The sequence below is a fragment of the Rhinolophus hipposideros genome (assembly GCF_964194185.1).
Source record: "Rhinolophus hipposideros genome assembly, chromosome: 13".
NCBI lineage: Eukaryota > Metazoa > Chordata > Mammalia > Chiroptera > Rhinolophidae > Rhinolophus > Rhinolophus hipposideros.
In genome coordinates, this window is record NC_138059.1 from 11,752,851 (window position 1) to 11,777,609 (window position 24,759).

Genomic DNA, 24,759 nt, shown 5'->3' on the forward strand with positions numbered 1-24,759 from the left:
TTTACACATGAAGACAGGGTGGCACCGGGTGACTAAGTAACTTCCGTCATCCAGTGGGTAGATCTGAAGCTGGGCTGTCTGACTCTAGAGCTCTTAACCCCTAGACCCCACTGGTCCTTTGTGACTCTGGAATATGGCTGCCTGTCAGGTCACTCTCTCCAGGGAAGGAGAAGGACATTCAGTGGGAAGACACTAAGGACAGGGCAATGACGGTGGAAGTGACACACACAGTCAACACCCTTTTTGCTGATGCCCACCTGGGTGCCCTTCCCAGCAGCGCAGGGGGTGCGTGGAGGTGTGGAGGAGGCCCTGCTGAGTGGCATGGGAAATCTGTTTCATGGAAGGTGGCAGGGTACACCAAGTGTGCATAGTATGCTAAGGCCATTGCTCCCACGGTGGGTTTGACAGGTCTGTCACGCTGCCCCTTCCTTGGGAGAGCCGACAACTTCAAAGTGAGTAGAAGCTGAACACAGAGGTGCTCCCTGAGGAGAGGAGAACCCCAAGCACACTCGGATCCGCTCTAGGGTCACGGGCTCTGTGTGTCTGTCTGCTCAGGGTGTTGGTGAGATGGTTCCCAGGAGCAACTGATCCCAGCAAGGCAGAAGCAGTTTTGGAGTTGGGTGGAGCTGGGTGGAGGCAAGTCAGAGAAGGCACTTCCAGGGAGGAGAAGTAGGTGAGTGCAGGCGTGCAAACATAAAATCTTCGCAATAACACGTAACGTTTTTATGGGGTGTGCAGCTCATCAAGTATTTTGCTTAAGTTCATGACCGCACATGGATGTTTATACGCAGGAATAAACAAATAGAGCCCAAGGTTTGGACTCTGTATAGGGGGAGAGAGGTTAGACGGGTAGGTATATATTTTTCATTCTGGGGAGGCTGAACTGTACACAGATGTTTTTTACTAGAACTTTGGTAAGAGCAGCCAGCCCCTGTATTTGGTGTTTAGATATTGAGTTCCCAAGTTTCTAGTCGTGGAAAAGCAGTAAGTTGTAGGTGGACCCATGGAACAATTTCATTTTCAAAAGAACTGGCCAGGGACGGCTGGATGGCTCAGTTGGTTAGAGCGCGAGCTCGGAACAACAGGGTTGCCGGTTCAATTCCCACATGGGATGGTGGGCTGCCCCCCCTGCAACTAAGATTGAAGGACTTGGAGCTGATGGGCCCTGGAGAAACACACTGTTCCCTAATATTCCCCAATAAAAAAAAAAAAAAGGAAAAAAAAAGAACTGGCCAAACGTAGGGAGAAATTAATGTAATAAATTAGGCGTGAGGGTACGTAAACCCTTCCCTAACCTTAAGCTACTTACCTAACCTTTCCGTGTCTTACTTGCCCAGGGGAAAAAGGGGCGTGTTAAATGCCTGTTGTGCTAACAACCACCCTGGTGCCCTCGCAGTGTTGTTGTGTAAGCTCTTTACACCCTCTCCTGTACCAAGATAATCAGGAAATAAATTTGGACTCTGACTGTCTGAACTAATAAAGGACCTATCATGGCAGTAAAAATGGGGGGTTGGGGACGGAGATGGGTTTGGGGAATGGAAAAGGAGACGAGAGAGATTTCATTTTCAAAGAAACGTAGAGCATGGCACACACACCAGTTTTGTAAAAGTTGTAAAATAGAACCGGAAACCTCCCTGCAGTTGTAGAACAGCCCAGGGGTAGGGCCAGCGCTGTCCAGTAGACTTTTCTGCGATGATGGAAATGTCCTGTATTGGACTGTCCAGTATCAGAGCCCGCAGCCACATGGGGCTATGGAGCACTTGACTGAGGAACCAAATGTTTCCTTTTATTTAATTGTGGTTAATTTAAATTTATGTAAGCCCATGTGGCTAGTGGCTCTTCTGTGGGAAGGCTCAGGGTAGACAAAGGGAATGCTTCTTGGTAGAAAACTTAAAAAAACCACAATACTACTTTGATGAAATGGTTGACATATTTGTTCGGTTCTTTTTTTATTTCAAGTGGAGCCCTACTCGTGTGTCACAAAACAGACATTCTGGGCCTGGCACCTTGTAACACAGGAGGAAGGAAAAGCTTGATGTCCTTGACTTAATTAGGGTGTTATAGTTACAAATGGAGCAGCTTGTGAAGGGAGGATGGATGGAGGGAGCACCTTTTGTGGTTAAATCTTCCTTTTTATAGGCATATTTATTGCTGGTGAGCTTAGGCAAGTGGGTACGGGTGGGCGTGCAAGGAAGCAACCATTGATTATCTGAAGGCTGTCATCCACTTGATGGACAGGGATAATTAGTGGATTAGGCAAGCTCCAATCACAGAATAAAAGCTCAGGAATGGTTTTTATGATGGATGAGCTTACCCAGGGCCTTTCATCTGAGGATCTTGGGAGCCCTTCATCTTACAGGATGGGGTGGGGACGGGTGGTTTTGGGGAGCTGTGACAGGCGTTCACAGGCACTGTCCTTCATCCTGCATACCCACTTCTAGGAGCCGCAGATGCCTGCCTTGCTCTTAAAGAAGCAAGGAGTCCAGAGGCGCTCTTGTGTAGGTCAGAAGCTGCCTCCTGAATCTTTGCTTTTCATTGCCCCGGAGTCTGAGCTCCCTAAGGGACGTACCCAGAAGAAGAAAGGGAGCGATGCCGTGGGCTGTGCTCCTTAGGCTCAGCAGGCCTGCTGAGATTCCCCCAGACGTGGAGAGGGACGTGGTGGCAGGCGATGTGGCAACAGCGGCAGCATGTAGAGATGCCCCAGACAGACTTTCCTGTCTCCTGGGAGAAGCAGCTGGGTCCAGTGTCCACAGCAAACCTGACGCTATGATAAAATTACCCATAATTATAGCACTAAGGACAGCAACTGGGAACCTTTCCGATGCATTCCTATCAGACCTTTTTCGGCACCAAGGGCTTTTCTTTGTTTTGTGTTTTCTTTTTCATGTGGTTGAAGATCCTGACCATTTCTAGGGTGACATTACAATTCCCCTAGGGCATTTGCAGTTGCAGTGGGGGTTGTGTATTTGGGGAGCCTTTGCCCCCCGCTTCTCCCGCTCTGTCTGGGCTCCTATAGGACCCCAATATAAAGCGGGACCTTGCCTCCCTGCTGAGTGGCTTTCTGTAGCCCTGGGGCCCGGCTGGGAGGCTGGGGGCTGTTCATTTTGCTGCTTGTGCTTCCCAGAATCAGGGTAGCACTTTGGCCACAGTTGGGCTGATCTGGGGTCAAATTTCAGCCTAGACCACTACATACAAATTCTCTGGTCCTCCGTTTCCTCGAGGACTGAAATAATCGCAGTATCTGTCTCATGGGGTTGTTTGGAGCACGTAACAAGAGTGTGTATCAAGCTGTGCTCCTGAGTGTGGTCTGGGGACTGTAGCATCATGCCGATTAAACATGCAACATCCAGGCCCCACCTCAGACCAGGAGAATCAGAACGTGCGATTTGGCAAGAGCCCCAGTGGATGCGCACATTTGAGAAATGCTGATATAAGTACCTGGCACCTGGCAACTGCTTAGAAGATGGTGATGTTGATGACGATGGTGACAGTCATGCTTGTCAAGGTGAGGAGAGGAGACTGGCAGGTTACCTGTCCAGTCGCAGGTCCAAGACTTGCGGTCTCATCAGCCATAACCACTGGGGAGCCAGCCTCTGTCTGGAACCTGTGGGCAGGACAGAGGCCTTGGGGCTGGAACCCGGCTCCCTACAGCCTGTCCTTCTGAGAGCCTCCTCCAGCTCTTTGGCTCCTCTGAAATTGCTCCTTCTCTGACCATGGCTCCTGGCCCCTCTGGTCCCTGTGTGGCACTACGGGTGTCTGATTACCTCAGCTGTCCTCTGAGCTTCCGCTGTCACAGCGGGCTGGGCTGGGAGAGGCAGTTGCTACATTATTTATGGGACACCGTTAACCAGCCGTGCCGATGAATTACACACTGTTTATTCTTCTGCTCCGTGTGTGGGATGCCATCCTGGGCTTCTGTTTAATACAATACAAAACAAAGCCAAACAGAACCCCAAGCCGGAATGGCCACTGGCTGAGTCCTGTGCCGTGCGTTTGGCGAGGGGCCTGCCTGGCCTTCTGGCTGTGGAGGAAGAGGAGGGAGAAGAGGAGAAGGACCCAGGGGTGTGCCCAGAGCTCAGCCTTGAAGGTGGGAGTGGGGAAGCCAACACACATTTGTTTAGTTGGCCACCAAACTCTTGAGGAATTCAGGATGAGGTGGGCCTTTTCCTTCAGAAGTAAGAAAGTGACTTAATTCCCCTTTCTACTACCCAAGGGACCCGGTTGCTGTCAGGTATGGGACCTGTTAGGCCAGGTCCTCTTGTCACCTGGCTGGTTTGGGATTTATGTCACTTGCCATCTGAGTGAGGGCTGTCCAGTCTTCCTCTAATGTACCATTTGTGGTTAAGCTGTGGACCTTTCCCTGATGGCTGTTCACGGTCACCTTGTCCACCCTGCCACCTCCTGCTTCTCCCCAGCATAAACGCACCGCTCCAGTCCTTTGGAGACAGCCCTCTTGGGTCCCTCTGCCTCCTTGCCGTCGTTCTTACTGGAAATGCTTTTCCTCCTTCCATTTCTCAGTCCTGGAGCCCAGGCTCATAGACAGCGAATTGGATGATGTGAGGGAAGCAGGGGCATCCGAAAATGCTCTGGAAGAGGTGACGTTTGCACTGGGTGGTGATGGCTGAGTAGAAGTTTCTAAGACCATTGAATCTCCCTAGAGGTTAGAAGAGAGGACAACAATCGGGGGTGGCGTGTGTGTTGTGGGGAGCGCATGTGCCTGGTGGCTGCCGGGGCCTGAGTTAGAACCTGTCTTCAGGGAAGCCCATCTCTCCCTGTTGGACGTGGGGACTGTCATGCAGCTCCATCAAGGGAGTCTTCTAGAAGCTTGTAAACACACCTATTTTCTCTTCCTGTTTCTGTAATGGGTGTTTCCTTTCTCTCAGAACCCACTGTGATCTGAGTTCTATTTTCAACTAACTGCCCGAGGGCTCAAAACCTGTCTACCCTCCTCTCCAAAGAAATTCAAGTGGTTACAGGGAAAGGAGAGTCTTTTTTCCCCTTTGTCTAGACTTTGGACGTGGCAGAACCTGAGTGCTTGGTGGCGGGGAGGGGGGAGTCTCATTTTCTATGACTTGGGTCTGTCTTGAGAGTTGTGAAACCTTGATATGTTCTGTGGTGAGCCCCACAGTGGGGTCCGTGTTGAGACCTTTTCACAGCCCTGGGAAAGCCTTCCGAGGGACTTCCTCACATGTGAGCCCAGTCAGAACCGTGGCCTCAGGAGAGAACTTTCTGGACTTACTGGTGGACAGCCGCGCAGACTGCATTAGAATTGCTTTCTAAAAGACTCCTCTGGGTATATACAGTTACTTGACTGGCAAATTTCTTTTGAAATTTGAGTATGCTCTCCTTTACTAACTCTTGTAGTCTGGAAAAACCCAGAGCTTTTTCTCTGCTACCTTTTACCTCTTTCTCTACAAATCCCTTCTCCACATTCCTTCTCCCTCCTTTCTCACTTCCTCCAAGCTTTTAGATTTTTTTAGTAAAACTACTTTTAGGTGGGTAGAAACTTTTTTTTTTTCCTTGAAAGAAACTTAAAATAAAGAAAAAAAATGCAGCAACCCAAATCACCTTGCCTTTAAATTTTAATAACATTTACACTCTTAAAAAATTTTTTTTTCTTCAACAAGGAGGTTTTTGTCTTCTGTTCTTAGAAGTTCTTTTTTTTTTTTTTGATCCATTAAATTATAGACTGCCTGAAACAGGTGGGCCTGACACTTTGATAGACTGTCAAATACCATTAAGTCAGGAGAGAGCTGCTTTTGGCAGCTTTCTCTTGGCTGAGTGGGGTGTTCGTAGGCGTTGAGCTGTGTGCTGTACCCCTTGACTGGAGAGGGGACCCTCCTTTTGTTGCTAATTTGGTAAAGACTGAAAATGAAGCTCCAGTCGGGGCAGGTAAGTAGTTTTTGAAGTGGTTTGAGCAGGCGTGGTTTTCAGGCACACCCATCTCCACACTCATCTCGGATGGAGTCCTCCACCCAATACCGTTTACTTAGTGGTGGCAGAGACGTTGTCTGTACACCCAGCTTGCCTTGGTCTCTTTCTGCTGCAACTGTGGTTAACTAATAGCGAGAGTCACACTGCATCTGGACACAGTTGGTTCTCCACGTAGCGCCAAGAACGAGGCATTCCAGCAATTCCAGCCTGGATGGACGGTCTGACTTAGAGTGGTTTTATTTTTTTATTTTTATTGGGGAATATTGGGGAACAGTGTGTTTCTCCAGGGCCCATCAGCTCCAAGTCGCTGTCCTTCAATCTAGTTGTGGAGGGCGCAGCTCAGCTCCAAGTCCAGTCGCCGTTCTCAATCTTTAGTTGTAGGGGGCACAGCCCACCGTCCCATGAAGGAACTGAACCAGCAAACTTGTTGAGAGCTCGCACTAACCAACTGAGCCCTCCGGCCGCCACTCAGGAGCTCAGCAGCAGCGTGTTGTTTTCAGTCTAGTTGTGGAGGGTACAGCTCACAGGCCCATGTGGGAATCGAAACGTCAGTCCTGTTGTTCAGAGCTTGCGCTCTAACCACGGAGCTATCCGGCTGCCCAAGAGAGAATTGTTACCTTCTCTCCCAACAGCCTGAGAAAAGCTTGAATCAATCCTGCCAAGTGTGTAGTGACTGCTAAGTGAGTGCCCAGCCCTGCACTGAGCACATTTTATGTCTGACCTCATTTTTCCTCAGACTAACCCTGCAAGGTCGTGACTGGTCCCCATGCAGAGGTCGAGTGACTTGCCCAGTGTCAAATAGGGAGGCTAAGGTTCAATCTGGGAGGTTGGAATCCCGAATGCGTGTTCCTTGTTCCTCCCCTATATTCCTTCAATGCGGAGTGATGTCCGTGTTCAATAACAGTGATGGAATTATCTGTTTTTCTTATTTATCATTACGAGGAACAGGCCCTGAGAGGTAAAGTGACTTCTCCCAGTCATTCACTGGCAGGGTCATGGCTAGAACTCAGGGCTTGATGCTCCCTGTGCAGGCCTCTTGCCATTCTGGCACATTCTCAGTGAAGGTACCTGACCTTTATCTTAAGAAACATTATGGGTCATCTCAGTGATCTTTTCCAGGAGCTGTTGGGTGGGGGTGGTCGGTTCTGGGGAGAGGAAACCTAGCCCTCATCTCCTCTTCCTTTGTGTAGATGAGGGAGGATGGTACTTTCGGCTGGAGGTATGTAGTCAGTAGGTCTGAACATCCTCATTCTTTTCCAAAAGCTTCTCATCCTGTCTTGTGGATCACAAAGAGCAAGAATGGCTAGATAGGGCTGTAACTGGTTGGTTGAACTCTTGTGCTCTCCAGGATGCTAAGTGGTGTCTGCCTGGACAGAGCTCTCTAGTGGCCAGCCAGGAAGACTGATCTTACCTGTTTCATTATTTGTGTGTAGATGGAGAAACGGTGTTCATCCCTGGACTCGATAGGAAAATGGCCAATCTATTAGGTCTTATAATTGGAATTCCCCACAGTGTCTCAATGTGCTTGGCATGGTGGTAGCCTGAGCTCTCACAAGGTTTCATTAACAAGTTAAAATGAAGTTATGTTCTTGGGTTGAAGACCCCCCGCCCAGGGCACAAAGACTGGATGGAGGCCGTGTGTGGCTTAGCAGTAGGGGGACGACACGTGCGTGGGTATTGGTGTTAGCAGGTGGCCAGGGGCCTTTGCCAGGACCCCTGACCTGGGGAACCTCAGCGTCCCGTGTGAGCAGTTGCTGCTTAGAGGAGTAAATCCCGAGGCCTGCACTCGGGCCAGGCAGGTCTCCAATGCACAGATGCAGAACTGGTGGATGTGATCTATGTAGCAGCTGCTGTGTGACAGACTTTATAGTTTGGGTGGATTGTAAATTCACGGCTGTTCTTGTTGCCAGAACCTCTAATTTGATCTTACTTTTTTTTAAAAAAAATGTTATGACTTATTGTTTCCATAAAAATGATACATGACCTTACTAAAAAATAAACACGAGGAGCACAAAGGAAAGTACAAACAAGAAAGCGACACATTGGTCCAAATCTTAGCTTCTAGAAATAGCCCGTTTTAATATTTGGTAGACAGTTTTCCAGATAGGTTGCTGCGCACTTTCAGACAGACTGGATAACTAGAGAAATGTGTACATAGGCACTTTTATAACAAGGAGTTCACGCTCTACGCATTTTCAAAATAAAAACATATTTAATTTTACTTTGATGTAACAGAAACTTTGAAACTAAAGTGAAGTAAAAACTGAAGAAATTGCTGAACTTCAGGCAACTGTTTCTTCACCAAAAGAAAATAAGTTGCTCAGACATTCCTCTCAAGCAGTGGTTCTTCACCAGGGAGGATTTTGCCCCCAAGGGGACATCTGGTCATGTCTGGAGACGTTTTTTGGTTTTCACAATCAGTGGTATCTGTGAATGTTACTGGCACCCAGTGACTAGAGGTCAGGATGATGCTAATCATCTTGCAATGCACAGGACACCTCCCACAAAAGAGAATTACTTGGCCTAAAATGTCAGTCGTCACAAGGTTGAGAAACTGTGCTCTTAAGGGTGAGAAAAAAATATTGCTAAAACCATTAGGAAGGTGAACTCAAGTGTTAGCCCAGTTTGCAGTTTTAGACTATTTTGATTGGCTTCTGTAATGAAAGACAGGTGACTAACTTCATCAGATAGTTTCTCCCTCCTCTCCTTAACAACAGAATCAAGAGGTGGCATATGTTGTTTTCACCCTGTCAAGGTTCATAACCTTTATAGTCTATCCTGAAACTATAACCCCACGCCCCCCAGGGGTGTTTAGTCTTGGTTCTATATTTAAATGACTCAGTGCCAAACACCACTTCTGTAACCATAGTTTCCCCTTTTCTGGGTTTGTTTTGCATCACCTCTTGGCTGGTTGGCTGCTTGATCTTAATAGAAACGTGTGTATGTGCCAGGAGGTATCAGAACCCCACTCTGGTTTGGCTCAGGCACAATTGTACCTGCAGAGTTGAGTTTGTGTCTGAACACCATGCTTAGAAGAATAGTTAGGGGTACACGATGGGGCGGCCCCAGGATGCGGTAAGGCTGCTGAGAAATGGGGTCCCAGGTAGAAATGGAATTGCACTTGGGGAGCTGAAAGAAGGACAGCTGTGGATAAATATGCTGGTTGTCCTCCGTTCTTGGAAAGACTTCCACGTGGAAGGATTGGTCTTCCCTCGGAAGGTCCCCGGGAGGTTAGAAGTAGGGCTGCATGGATACACAGGACAGGTGCCAGGTGTAGGCTGCTGTGGAAAGGCGATGAGTTCCCTGTTAACTGGAATGTGCTGGGGAACCACCTGTTGCCATGTTGTACGGAGATGCTGGGTTCGAGCCATCAGCTATGCTTAGGTAACTTCCTAACCTTGAGTTTCTGATAGTCTAATAGCCACCTCTCCTGGGGAGGAGCCCCAGTTACTCTAGTTCCCCGCTCCCTGCCCTTTGGGATGAGGGCGAGAACAGCCAGGGCGATGGTTGGAGGGCTCAGGGTAGAGCCTTAAGTACTCTGCACATTTTGAATTTGGACCCACCATCTACTGCCTCAAAAAACGATGCATCAATGTATGTGTGAGAGTCTGTCCAACTTGTTCCCTATGTGGTGTCTGTAGTGTTTGCAAGGTTACAGGGACTGAGCACATTCTAAACCCATTCCCAAGCCAATACGTTCATATGTAATGTGGGCAATATATCACAGATTGCAAAGGAAGAGAGCATACACAAATGGTCCCTGTCTAATTGGAATTGGGCGTTCTGTGGTTGTCTTGATGAGCTGTCTTATCACAGCCTGACTTACTGATGGATGCCTTTGCTTTGTTGTAGGGGAGCTATCCAGTTTGGGAAGACTTCATAAACAAAGCGGGGAAGCTCCAGTCCCAGCTTCGGTGAGTAGAAGCTTATCGTCTCCGGGACAACGGGAGTGTCCTTGGACACAGAGTGGAGTTACAGGGTGGACTCAAGACGCAGACTGGGATTAATTTAGGAGGCCTTGCACGTATAGAAGAGCATGTAATGGGTTTGAGTCGAGCATTGCCACATCATAGTTGTATGTTCCGACCTCTGGTTCCTGTATATAAAACTGACCTCATCTGCTCTGCCTCCTTCCACAAGAGTTTTTGAGAATGAAACCGGATGTTATATGTAAAGTAATAATGGGCAGCATTAACGTGGCACTTACTATGTGTTAGGCATGTTAATTGAATCTTACAACCCCAAGAGGTAAGTACAGTTAGTATCCCTATTTTATAGGTTGGTGCAAAAGTAATTGCGATTTAAATGGTTGAAAATTGCAAAACCACAATTACTTTTGCACCAACCTAATACTGATGAGGAAACCGAGGCACAGATAAGCTAAATTACTTACCGAAAGTCACACAGTTAGAAAATCGCAGAGTAGGGATTTGAACTCAACGCAGTCTGGCTTCAGAGCCCATTCTGCTGACTGCCTATTCTTACAAAGAGTTTCAAACTTAGCATTGACTAAGAAAATCTGTAGAGAGAGATGTAGATTGTTGGTTGCTTCGGGTCAGGGGTGGAAAAGGAGACTGACTGCAGATGGGTAGGAGGGATCTTTTTGGATTATATAACTCTAACTTTACTAAAATTATTAACTCATATACCTATAAAGGGTGAATTTTATGGTGTACAAATTATGCCTCAATAAAACTGCTTAAAAAACAGTAAGATTTAATGCTGATCTGCTCAGGGGGCTATTATTATTGCTGCGTCTTGTGCTTGTTCATATATCATTTGGTAAGAAATAGAAAATATGTCAACATCTTGTTAAAGCCATGTGCTTTAAGTCCGTGGGGAGGAGGGGTATCATTGCACATTGTGGGTGTTCCATGAGGGAAGGGACGTTTGAAAAAGCAGTTATTTTCACGGCCCTGTTGATGGCATATGGAGGATGGTGTAGGTTGGTTTGGATGTACGAGGTTCTTTGTACCAGAGAACAAAGCAGGTAGGTATTTTTTAGGATCAAAAGCCATGTGGATGACAGAGGACAGTGATGACGTGATGCTCTTAGGCCCTCACCCGTGGACGCCAGGGTTTATTGCCCAGAGCTTTAGCCATAGGACTGGGCGTTGTGTGGCTCCCCTGGAGATTAGGAGAGAAGAGCTTGGGAGAGGTAGATCTTTTCCCTTTCATTCCTTCAGCTTCATGGGGTCTGGGATTTCCACCCATGAACCTGGCATTTTTAGAGCTGTTAGTAGGCCTCCAGATGGACAGTGGGCTGTGGAATATGGCTCCTTCTCCACTAGTCAAGCTCTTTACTATTTCTTTGCTTAAGAGCTTGTGATTGATTACTTGATACCAAATCAGATCCAGCCTCCTCTGCTCAGTTTGCAAGCCCCTTCATCTGAGGCTGTCACCTTATCCTTATTTATTATAAGTTACACCTATACTCCCCCACTATCTCATCCACTATTACCCTTTATTTCATCCTGTAGGACTTCTGTAGTAAAACAATAAGACATTTAAGCAACAGCCCCCCCCCCCCCACACACACACACTTTCTCTTATCTGGCCTCATTTAATTATCTGGTAAGCTTTCGGGGTTGACCAAGGAAAAGATTCTCTTCCCCTTTTACCAAAGAGGAAGCCGAAGGTTAAAGTAGTGAACTGAATAGCTGTGCTAAACATACAAAGTAAGTCTTAGCGCCATCTTATCCCCACTGGTACAAAGTACATTTTGTATTTTTGAACAACATTTAGGCCTCCTGAGAACAGGGACCGTTTCTTTATTTTGTCAATCTACTACTAGAAACTGGCTGAGGGCACTGTAGGGGTCCCACACATCACGTAGTTTTTGGTATTAGAGAAAGGATGAAGCTAAAACTGTAGAAGAGGCACGTAAGCCTGGGAGTATTTAAGCTGATCACTCCTTGCTGCTGCCCGTGGTTGCATGTTGTGTGCTAGCCCATCGGAGAGATGTCTTGTGATGACAGCAGAGAGTGACAGATGACTCATTGGAAGGCAGTGTTTCAAATCTCATAATTCCTCACACTGGACCACCGTCCTGTTTTCAGTGGAACCCGGGTGACTGCATAATGCAAAAGGCACCTCTACAGCGGGCTCATTAAATTTTGTTGATTAGCATTGACTTGAATGTGAATAAATCCAGCCATTAAGCCATTGTGTCAGATAGTGTAAATCAGAATGAGCTATTTTTAAATCCCAGGATGTTTGATAAAACTCACTTCCAGGGTTTGCATTTGGTGTCAGTTCTTTTAAAAAATGTGCTTCAGAGTGGAGTTTTTTTTTTTTTTTTTGGTCTTGTGTGTATATCTTTTTTTTTTTTTTTTTTTTAATTTGAGTAGAAATTTTCTTGCTCTGCTGGAAAATACCAGGCCTCATTTTGAAGTTTGGCTCTAAGGGACTCTTGCCCAGGTGTTTCCAGGGACCACTCCCTGCACCTCTCAGAACCTTTTATTTCATAGCCACTGTTGCTTGTGTTTAAAGGCCATTTCCCCCCCTTTTTCCATTTTGAATGCCTTCCTTACTCATCCTTGTTCTCATCTTCTTCCTTCAGCAACTTTGCATTCTTAGGACTGCTCAGTAAAGACTGGATTCCTATGTGGAATACTTGGAAATTAGCATCAGGCTATAAAGTCAATTGTGTGAAGTCCTTGCGTGTAAATCCCGGGGCTGGCTTGCTGTTTGGGGTTTCCACGGTCCTGGCTGGAGCAATGCTTACTCTTCAGTGAATCACATTTTGGATCAGGGCTCCAGGAACCAGGAGAACACAGAGAGCTCAGGGCATCTTGTGGTGCTCAAAAGCATGTGAAGAATTGAAAATAATTTCTAGGCCAGAAAATGAGTATAGTATCTTCTCCCCATCGTATCTCAGTTTTGTTGTAATTGTGGTTTAGGGGGGAAGTCACACAGCTAGGATCCTGTCTTCTAAGAGGTGAGCGTAGGACTGTGAGTCGTACGAGGCTGCTGGTCCCAACACGGATATGAACTAGTGATTTTGAAAGTCACTTTGTAGTTCCGTCTGTTTTTCCATCTCTAAAGTGAGTTGTTTGGACTAGATGATCTTTCTTTAAGATTCTTCTCCCAATGTGTGTGTGTGTGTGTGTGTGTGTGTGTTTTCCTACTTCAAAATTAATTTTACCGGTACCATTTACATTTTTTAATGTTTTTTGGGGGGGTGGGGGATAGAAACAGCTATCTTCTCCTCCTTTCTGAAATTTTACCTGGTAATGATTTTATGCTGTCAGGTGAAATGGGATGGGAAGAACTGCTAGCATTTATCAACTAGCACCAAATGAGCTGAACATTATTGGGGCAGAGTGTTAACAATACGAGAAAGAGAAATGCTTTCTAAGAAGAAAGCGCTCCCACAAAACCAGTGGTTGTCTACATGCAGTTGAGTTGTGTCTCCTGGAAGGTAACATCCAGTCCTCAGTAGAGGTTTTAGTCCTTCAGCTGTAATGAATTTGCAAGTGTGAGACATTCCTCATGCTTGTGTTATCTGTTTGCATTTCAGGACAACGGTAGTAGCAGCAGCTGCCTTCTTGGATGCCTTTCAGAAAGTGGCTGACATGGCGACCAGTACACGTGGTAAGCAGATGGAGGCCTGGCTTCCAGCCGGCAGGGAATTCAGCGTGTGGGCTCTTTCCCTTGGGGGTGGCGTCAGGAGAAGATAACAGCCTACGTTATCAGAGCTTAGCTGACTCACATTTTAATTTTTTTTTCTCTTGACTTGGTGAGATGCCACATGTTAGAAGTTGCAAATAGTTCTCCAATAATAGCGACCAAGAGAAGAAGAATGAAAAATAAAGGAAAAGAACCACTGTTTATGCATGAGGCAGCTTGATGTGTTTTCTGGCCACTTGAATGATGTGCTGCTGGGTAGAGAGCCTTGAGCTGTGCGTTTGGTTGCAATTTATTTTTCCCTCCTCACAGGGGTTGTCCTGAGATTTTCCTTGTTCCCTGATGGAATGGGGAGCAGTGAGAAGGACTGGATAGACCATTTTCTGGGCTCTGTAAAACAAGAAACCCTTGGAGTGTCCTCTTGTGTTGTATCTGTTTATGTGTTTCTCACACTGGACTGCACCCCCCTTGACGTACAGACGATGACTTACTTGTGTGTCAATCCCGCCAAACCTAGTACCTGCAGCAGAGTAAATGTTCAGTTTGTTTATTCAATCAGTGAACAAAGAGAAATCTTTGGAAAAATTGTAATGTTTTCAGTGACTCCTGAATCATACAGCGGACCAATAATACCATGTGAAAGGTATACAGAAGAAAATGAATACCCTTGAGCCCCTTCCCCATGACTAGAGCTACGACATTACCCATAACGTAGAGACCTGTGTTCAAAGAGGGGGTGCTTTCCTCTTCATTTCCAGGCACAGAATACCTCCTGTCTCTTTTGTTGCCTTATCTCTTAGTGTCCGCTTGGCCACTGACAACTACATGCTGGTTCTCCTCATTGTCATGATGACATTGGAAAATGTGGGTGTTGGGGGGTTGTTCCCAGCCACCCGAGAGTTTAGCTTCTCTGAAGCACAGGGGGACCTCCAGTGAGTTTCAGTAGGCACCCACTTACCATAGGCGCTTAGTTAAATATTCACGCGAATTTGCAGTGAGCACACTTCTCATTCATTCAAGAAACTTGAAAACTGCAAATATGTCAGGCCACTGGCATGGGGCCACAAAAATCAATACATTACTCTCCTTGTCCTGGAGGAGCTTGCAGCTGAGTGGGGGACAAAGCCATGTGCAAATCAAGAATTTCAGTGTAGAAATGGTATGGTTGGTACGGTAGTAGTGGTAGAATTGAGTGCTGGGGGAATATAGAAAAGTGAGCAGTTGACTCAGCTCAGGGAGTTAGTTGAGCAAGTTCTCCCCGGGGAGGTAATATTTCTCCTAATTTCCAACATGCCAACCATGTTTCAAAAGGCTCCCTAGGAGAATATGATGGAGCTTTCAGAGCTGTGGTGTCTTCATCTGGTTCGTCAGCTTGATGTAGGTCTTAACCAGTATGTTTTAAGTCCTTTAAAAAAATTATTACATAGCTTAGATGTGTCCATTATAGAAATTGGAGGAAATATAAAGACGAATATAACATTCAAGCCAGTGTTAACCACAATTAGTGTTATTGGATCTGTTTTATAATATTTTCTTAAACTGTACCAGTACCTGGAATTGGACTTGTCAGTTATATTGATGTCTTTCTAGAATAGCCATCAGAGTGTGTCTTTTTTCAAAGTTGCTCTATTATTTTAAAGAACGTAGATATTTGGTGTTGCATTTTTGAGGCTCTGTGATTTATAAGTTTTTACATTTTAATGTTTAATTATTGGATAGGTCCTAAAGGATAGAATAGAAAGACACTCCCTGATTGTCCATAATTTCCTGTAGTGGGAACCTAGTTTTTGCAGAGGCTGTGCCCCAGAGTGGTTTTTGGTAGGAAATTGGAGATCCTACAATTCTCGTGGTTAAAGGGAGGAAAAACAGCAATTATTTGTGGGAAAAGAAACCAGAATAGCCTCTCTGTGGTGGTGATATATTTGACAGAAGACAAATAATGTCACAGTGAACAGGCCTCAGCTTTGATATGTTTTTAAACCATTTGATTTCAGGTCATTTTTAGTGATGCCAGAAAACTTTACATCTCACCAAGTCTAGAATCCATAGGCACTGGGGGAATATATCTTTCTATTGCGTGTGGGATGGTGAGGACTCTCACATGACCTAAAAAGCGTATGCTGGTTGAAAAGGAGGTATATTTTAAGGAGATGATAAGAAAGAAACTTGAACGTATTTCTTCTATGTTTAGTAAGCATCAGAAGTGATTTTTATTAAGTTAAATTTTACTTAAAAATTGAAAAATAGAGAACATCCTCTTGAGTTTAAAAAATGTAACAAAATATATCAAATGAAATCTACCCTCCTAGTACGTTTTTGGGTTTAATGTCATTTACAGACTTTTTTGCATATGTAAACAAACACATCTGGGAGGAAAAAAGCTAGTTACAGAATCATATGTAGAATGCTGTATGTAATAAAATATATCCATATGATCTTTTTAAATTTATTTTTTATTATTATTTTTTAAAATTGATTGGGGTGACATTTGTTAGTAAAATTACATAGATTTCAGGTGTACAATTCTGTACATATGATCTTTTTCAAAAGATAGTCCATCAGAAACATTGTTCCTGGACTTTTACTCCACATTATATCATAACTACTTTTCTATACTATAATTACCACACTGTATTATATTTACCTTTCTGTATTATGATTCAGTTCCTATAGATCTACCTCATTCTTTCTAGTGGCCAAATAGAATTTCACTGTCTGGACGTAGCACAATTTAATCCTTCTCCTACGGAGGGATATTTCGATTATCTCCATTTATTTGCTAGTACAAGCTAAGCTGAGATTAACGCCCATGTGTACATCCTTTTGGAGATCTGTGCGTACTCTATTTTTAATGGTGTACATATCACCAAGGAAACGATGAATCTGTAGAAAGTGCTTCAAGCTGTTTTGGTCAGCAGCAAAAACATTTGGTCTTAAGACCATGACAGGCTGTAACTCTAATACTGTTTGCAGTTTGGTATCTACCCTCCGCAGAAACAGAAAGTCCAGTGTCTTGCTTAGAGTCTGTAGATGTGTTTTTCTAGTCCTTCTTGCTAGAAATGATAGAAAGGAATAGCAGTTATTCTTAGGTCTATCTCTTTTGGGCAAGTGTTCAGAATTTCAAGCTATCAGATCTCTGGTTTCCAAAGTGTTAGCATGTCATATTGTTTCTCAAAAGAAACACTTCTGAAAGAGCTTTGTCCCTTTTAGCAAATACTTTACACTAGCTCTTAATACAGTTTATTTGGGAACAAATTTTAAAGTTAAGTCACTCTATGAGCAAAGTCAATCTAGTTATTTTATAACTATTGTTAAATAGAATGTGGAAATATGTTAGAACTCTATTTTGTTTATTTTTTTAAAATGAAAGAGTACAAGTCACTCTTATCTTGTGTGTATTTAGGTTAATAATTAAATTTTAATGGAACTTAGGAGTCTATTAGCACCATAATACATGGTACAGTTCCAAATTTTGTCAATTTTGCCCTCTGGAATAAATATTATATTTAATATGAAAGTAAACCTTTTTTTGTATTACCAGCCACAAAGAATTACCATGTTTCTCCGAAAATAAGACCTAGCCGGACAATCAGCTCTAATGTGTCTTTTGGAGCAAAAATTAATATAAGACCCGGTATTATATTTATTATTATATTATATTGTATTGTATTATACTAATACTATACTATACTATACTATACTATACTATACTATACTATACTATACTATATTATACCATATTATATTATAAAAGCCCGGTCTTATATTCTAGTAAAATAAGATCGGGTCTTATATTAATTTTTGCTCCAAATGACTCATTAGAGCTGATGGTCCGGCTAGGTCTTATTTTCGGGGACACACGGTAGTGTCTAGGTGTTCAGAATGCATAGGATGCCAGACTTTGTGGAGCAGGTCCCCATGTTCTTCGTGTTCATGGTGGACCAGTACGTGGGCTGTTACGGGAGTTGAGATATGTTTGATGTCACTGGCATGAAGTTATCTGAGTGGCTTTAAAAAAAATGAAAAAGAAACAAAGGTGGGGGGAGGTTCTCAACCCTCTCCAGCAGAGGTGGTTTTGGGGAACGGCATTCCCACACCTGGAAGCACGCACTCTTGCACACCAGGCCTGGCTCTCCCTTTCAGGGGACGGCAGGAGTACTGAGCTGATGAAATGCTCCATCTTAGTCAGCACTGGCCATCATTGCTTGTGTCAGCAAGGGCCTTTGAAGAGCATAATGCTCTGTGACTTTCGTTTTTGGCTGCCTCTGTGTGCCTCTATAATTACCTTGTAGCTTTGAAAAAGCCATCTCAGGGATGTTTAGATGATGATACACCAAACCCATAGTAAGGAGTTTAAGAGTCTAAGAAGGAGGGAAATGGATCCCCAGCCGACTAGATCGTCTTTAATGTCCAAAACCCTTTACACCACTTTTAAAAATGGGCATGGTTTTAATATTGAGAATGATAGCTAATCTTTATTGAATACGTAACATGGGCCGGGCTCGGGCCTATGTGTTTTACACATATTGAGTCTTTTTATTTTCCCAGCAGCCCCATGAGGTAGGTGTTCATGATCTTTATTTTAGGTGATGAAATCAGGACGAAGAGAATTGACCTAACCTGACCAAGGTCATGTGGCTAGTAAGTGGTAAAACTGGAGTCTGGCCCAGAGCCTAGACTTTCACCATTAAATTACAATTCCTTGTGTAAGGAGCTTCTGGATTTAGTATAAGCTTATATTTACTTTTAAAGTTACTTGCTTCTGAATGTGTTAAAAAAAACCAAAACAATCTATGGAGTACCTAGAGTAACAGCTAGATTGGGAGCTCGGATGACTGTGTTTCCTGCTGTGCCAGCTGTGTGACCCCAAGTAATTTCATTTCACTTCTCAGAGCTTTCATTTCCACACCTGTAACGGGTTTTCCCAGGATGTAGGGCCCTAGATGGCCACAAGTAAGCTTTCCTGGCTCTAATATTCTACGACTTTAAATCTTGATTTGGCTCTATGAAATCCATCAAATGTGAATGAAGTTAGGCAGTCTAAATTTTCTTTTCTGTATTATCTTTAGAGTTTCCAGTTTTTGCTCTGGAGACAAAGGGAGTGGAAGAAGCAAACAAAGTTAAGCAGAAAATAATGGAAGGGAGAAGGTTAGAAGAGAAAAATGGAAACTACAGGTGGGCATTTGAGTCGATTTGAATTATAAAGCAGGCCCCTGAGTCAGACATAGGGTGTGTGGATGAGAAGGATGGGTGGAAGCTAGAATTTTTAAGACAGCTGTCAAGGTCTAGAGGTCAGATATGTGCTTTAATCAGTGAGCCTGAATTGCCAAGGTTCTCTGCGTTGGTGAAAAACTATCAGGCTTACATTGGAAAAAGTAGACTTGGTCCTTAGATACATAAACGTACACATTTTTCGTATATGTGACCTATGTTTAGTATAGATTTTATTAAATGCCATGGTCTCCAGATCTGGCTGTGTGGATCCTAATCACCCAGGAAGTTTGTTTTAAAGTGCATATTTCAGGACCCTGCCTCAATAACACTGGAATCAGAATAACTGGGTGGGACCCAGGAATCTCAGATTTATAAAAGCTACCCAGGAAAGTCAGGCCTCTTGCCATCTTGCCATAACCCACCTGTCCAGTGACATCTCCTCCCATCTCCGGCCAGCAGTTCCACCCACAAAGAAATGCTCACTGTTCTCTGAAATCCTTCAAACCTTTAATCCCTTTCTGCTTGCATGTGTACATTCCAGAGCTGGAATGCCCATCTCAGTCCACCCCCTTTCCGCCCCCTTTTCATGTTGGAGGAGCTGCTGCTTGGCTTCCCAGAGCCAGTTAAAGAATCACACATCACCGGCGAAATGTTTGCCTCCTCTCTCCCAAGGAAAAGCAGGTTTTACACCTCAGGGCCTCTGTGGCACATGCTTCTGCTACAGCGCTCCCCTCACTGTGTTCTCACCGTCTTCCCCACTAAACTACAAACACCTCCAGCACCGGACCTGCGTCCTGCTCCTCTCTGAGGAACCCACACACCCAAATGCTATGGATCTGGCATTTTGCAGGATGCAGACATCTTTTGCATACAGCCCTAGCTTGGATCTGAGTGAGGAAGGCTGTCATCTCTAAGGGAAGGAGGCTGGTACGATATAATCTTTGGGAGTTCAGAATTCAAACTTTGGTAACTCCTCCCTCAGGGTCGAATCTGTAGTGGAATGTGTGACTTCATATTTCATAGTAGCTGAAGAGGACTCAGTGATTCCATACTGAAGCCCTGGGCAGGTGGTGAAAGGCAGCTGCTCTGCTTTGGCTGGGGTGCAGGTGTGGGGGGAAGAGAAAGAGAGAATCTGCTAGGGGAGGAGGTGCTGGGAAGTGGTTTCCAAGAGGCAGCCAGAGTGGTTTTGTTTGCCCACAAGTTTTATTTTAACCAGGTTGTTTAATTGAGATTTCACTAGTCCTTCACTTTTGCATTGACTGGTGTCCGAGTCCTGAACTCTCTTTCATGGCATTAGAGCCTCGTTATTTCAGCCGAGGAAGCTGCTTAGCCACAAACTGAGAAAAAAAATTAATTATTTAACAAAAAATGTCATAAAAAAGGTCCCTTTCGCAGGCCTGGAACTGAATATTCTTAGAATACATGACCTTAAAGGAACGTGGACACATTCATTTGGTTAAAAATAAAGAGGCATGTACTCGCTTTGGCAGCACATATACAAAAAAAAAATAAAAAGGCATAAAGCCCCGCAATCTACCAATCTATTGATGTGGCTACTGGTTTTGGACTCTTAACAGCCAATTCAGGTTCCTCAGTTATTTTTGGTTATTGTCCTTAGAATTCTTACAGGAAAAGAGGACTTAGGAGTGTTTGAGAAACAAGCTCAGTTGTAATTTTTCTTTAAGAATTGAGCTTTGAAAGATTCAAGGATAGTGTATGAATTTTTCTGATGATCTTACTCCAGCCAAAGCTTTTATAGGTAATAGACGAAAGAAGGAATCTAGCATAAAGCATTTTGTGGAGCCTGGAGAAGTACTTTTATAGAAAACTGGCTGAGGGTAATTTTACTTAGAGCTTGTAGGTACATAGCTGTCATAGGGGCTGTAAAACCTCTGATTTCCTGGAGGCTGGCACATCTTCAATGCCCAGGAAATAGTTGCTGATTTGTGAAAAAATGTATTAGGTTGGTGCAAAAGTAATCGCCGTTTAAAATGTTAAAAATAATTGCAAAAACTGCGATTACTTTTGCACCGACCTATATGCAGTGAAGCACTTCCTAGCTTTCTCGCAGAGTAGATGCACCAGGAGCTGTATTCTCTAATATTTTTAAACATGAATCTAGGCATGCTGTTTTGTCAATGACCTAAAAACTCGTGCTTGCCTTTCGCTTTCAGGGATTTCAACTTGACCTCTTGGTTTTGATTCACATGAAGTACGCTGAGGAAGCCCTTAAACGAATTTTGCCCTGCTGATCAGTTACATTTTGAACATTCTTATATTGTAGATGGGAGTAAGAACCTACAGGTGGGGGTAAGAACCTACAGGTGGGGAGTAAGAACCACAGGTGGGGAGAACCTAGGTGGGGAGTAAGAACAAAGCTCTGAAAAATAAGAACATTTGTAGTCAGTTCAAGTGGGAAATTGGGAAATCGGCTGGATTTTACCTTCCTCCCATATTTTTTTTTTGTTCTTCCCCCCCTCCCCCCCCCCATTTGCTTGCAGGCCTTATGTCAGGACTTGACAGGTCCTGTGTGGGCTGTGGTGAAAAACCTCCATGTAGTCCTGGCCCCGTGGGGCTTTTAGGCTGGGCCAGGGCCATTCTGTGTGACAGAATTTTCTATGATGGTGGAAATATTACACGTTTTCACCATCAAAAATGGGACCGACTAGCCACATGTGGCGTCGTTGAGAACTTGAAATGTCGCTAGTGTAATTGAAAAACTGAATTTCTGATTTTTAAATCTTCATTTTCATTTCCACAGCCACATACACCTAGTGGCTGCCGTATTGCATGGCACAGGGGTAAAGGAGTGGAACGCTGCCTGCATAAGGGCTTAACTCTGCTTTAACAGTAAATGTAATATTTTATGAGTCATCTGACTTATTCTGTTGCATATCAGATTTATTCTAGTCTAAAGTCATCTGGTGGATTCTGTTTTATATCAGAAAGCTTTCGTGAGGGCTTACCTAAGTCTATGGGGAGGCAAAGAGCAGTTAGAAAGGGGCCTTCGGTCCCCTGAGGCGTTCGGTCCCTGGGTAATAGAGGGTCTAGGCAGGTATGTGGTGGGGGTGTTAGGTGGAGGGATACATGTAAACAGTAATCATAATTCCAACAATAAATGCATCCCCCTTCTTTTGAAAGCATGTCCATTTCACGCATCTCAGTGGGCAAGATATTATTCCAAAGAGAGTGAACACTGAATCTGGAGGAGGGGGCGGTAAACTTACTCTTCTTATACAGCAGGTACAGATATGTATGCAATGCATAAGCAGACATATATATGTCTGTGGAATTCAAGTTTTGTGAGGAGAGGGGTGATTAGGGGAAAAATGTCCAAACAGGCTCCTTATGGGAACGGTCATGGAGAAAAGCCTCAGAAAATTGTTTTGTGATGAAGGTTTAGCTTTTAAGACAGGTCAACCTTTTGCCGTTGGCCCCCTTCAAGATGCGTTTAAGGAGTTTTCATGAACCTGAGGATTGCGATTGCTGTTAGATACTGATTTGAATGAACAAAATTGGCAGAGTGAATTCGTATTACTGAGCTCTGAAGACTTACCAACAAGACGCCCAGGTTCAACGATAAGTGGGTTAAGAGACACCCAAGAGCGGCTTCCCTCCTCCTTGGTATGTGTTTACCATTTGTAAATATTCTTTAACCACACGTGAACGCAAAGAATGACATTAATGCTGGGTTGTGACAAGTAGCCCTTTATTAATTGGACTTTACAGCTGTAATGTTTTTAATGAGGATATGAGTGTGTGTGTGTGTGTACACACGCATACAAATACACTACCGGTATCTGTTATAACCTGTATGTGTGTGTGGTCACATTTTCCGAAAATGAGACCTCGCCGGACCATCAGCTCTAATGTGTCTTTTGGAGCAAAAATTAATATAAGACCCGGTCTTATTTTACTATAAGACCCGGTCATATAGTAAAATAAGACCGGGTCTTTAATAATATAATATAATATAATATAATATAATATAATATAATATAATATATAATACCAGATCTTATATTAATTTTTGCTCCAAAAGACGTAGTAGAGCTGATAGTTTGTCTAGATCTTATTTTTGGGCAAACACAGCATGTTGTTAGGTGTGAAAAAGGGAAATCACTGGACTTGGTCTTAGCAGATTCTTGCCTAAAACAACAAAGAAACAGATCCTCCCTCCCAGACGACCAGTTTCTATGCCGAGCTCACAGCCTTGCTGAGGCCTGCGGAGGTAACCACTGCTTGGCATAACTCAGTGTAGCCCCATTAATTTCCATCAGCCTCTCAAGCCACTCCATACTTAAATATGCCTGTGGGTGTATTTATGTGTCTGTTTCTATGTTAAATACTTATTATAGTCTCAGTCTTATATGACATGCAAACTAAAAACAAACTTTTGTAAGTTGTTATTTACAATAATAGGTCACTTAGCTAAAAGCTGCGTGCCTGTTATGTAAGTGCAGCTTGAAGATACACACTTTCCGTCTCCTCTACAGAGATTTTGCAGCTGTCATGGGCCTAAGAAAGGGTGACATAAAACATATAATGCCTTTTCAAATGGGCTCATATACGCGCATTCTGCTTTTAGGTTTCATTATTTTTGATGCTTTTCTATGCTGCTGGACCTTGAGTCGTTTTCATGCACTGGCACCATTCTTCACATTCTGCTTAGGATAAAACAACTTTTTAAAAATGGCCCGATGAAGATCAAGTCTGTTTTAGCTTTTTCCATTGTGTGAGCTGTTAGTTTTTGGTTTGCTTTATATGAAACTCAGACTTGGTGTTGAGTCCAGGACACTGGGGTGGCACACGTATTGTTAACATATTTTACAAATTGCACTATAGGGAAGGACTAGAAATAACAAAGTAAGTCATATGTTCATTGAGTATTTCTATTTTATAGATTTTAAAAAATAAATTAACTTTTCTCCCCTCCTTTTCTTTTTTGGTTGAAGGAGCTAGGAGGTGGGTGTTTATATATTTGATTATTTTGATGGGCAGGCGCATGTATTCCAGGAGATTTGGAATCATGAACCACACATTACTGATGATGAAATGATGTCTCTCCTTTCCAATCCCACTGACCTTTTCTTGCAGTCAAAGCTAATGACTGACAGCACCGTTCCCCATTGTACAAGTGGCCTTTTCTTATTGATCTTTGGTTGGGTAGCAACAGCTGCCACAGATGCGGCTGTCCACTGTGGCCAGCCAGTGTCATGTCGGGCTTTTCACTGTGTCTTTCTAAAATGACACTTGAAAGAGAAGTTATTGTGGGTTCGCCTGAAAGGCCCTAACCCGAGTCCCACTTTTACAGAAGGGTGTCCAGGGCAGGATGTCACCAGAATGGTAAATTCCTAGACCAGGGAGAGCTAGGAATATCCAAATTTCACACCCAAGCGCATGTATCCTGTGAAGGCCTGTCCCACCACGAACCAGAGAAGGAGCATTTGCTCCCGTTCAGTTCCACAGTGTTGCCCCATTTCGCCATAGTGCAGTTTCCCGGATGATGCTCGAATTACGATGTGTGCTGTTTTCTGTCTAATCTCAGGAGTCTTAATAAATGCTGGTGAATTACATGGTGCCGGTGGTGGCAGCGGCAGCGGGAGGAAGGTCCAGGCATGGAGAGGATGTGTTCATACGGTGCAGCAAGGCTGTGTGTGTCCTGAGGCAGTTTCCATAATGGAGTGGTATACTCAGCACTTCCATCCTTCCAGCTTGCAGGCCTTTCCTGCATTGCGTACACAAGTGGTGAGGAGTCTCCCGGCTCCCTCCCTCCCTCTCTGTCCTAGCCCTTTCCTTTCTCTCCCTTTACCTTTTGTTTTGGCTTAATAACTAACACTCTTCCTCCCCATCCTGCTGCCACTCACAAACGTGTCACTTTTGGGAAAACGTTGATTAGCTTTCATGAAAGAATGCAATTATTCGAGTTCTTACAGGTGAGGCAATGTTTGTTTGTTTTTTTAAACAACACTTTCTTGTGAG

General features: G+C 44.1%; 1 protein-coding gene across 12 annotated transcripts in view; it reads left to right on the forward strand.

The window, feature by feature from the left end:
* The window catches only part of MTSS1 (MTSS I-BAR domain containing 1), a 151,509-nt gene that overhangs the window by 14,025 nt on the left and 112,725 nt on the right, over positions 1-24,759 (forward strand). For all 12 annotated transcript variants that reach the window (XM_081069933.1, XM_081069925.1, XM_081069926.1 and 9 more), the window contains exons 2-3: positions 9,787-9,848; positions 13,457-13,530. In XM_081069933.1, the coding sequence (XP_080926059.1) occupies positions 9,787-9,848; positions 13,457-13,530 (136 nt within the window). The remainder of the gene's footprint in view (positions 1-9,786; positions 9,849-13,456; positions 13,531-24,759) is intronic.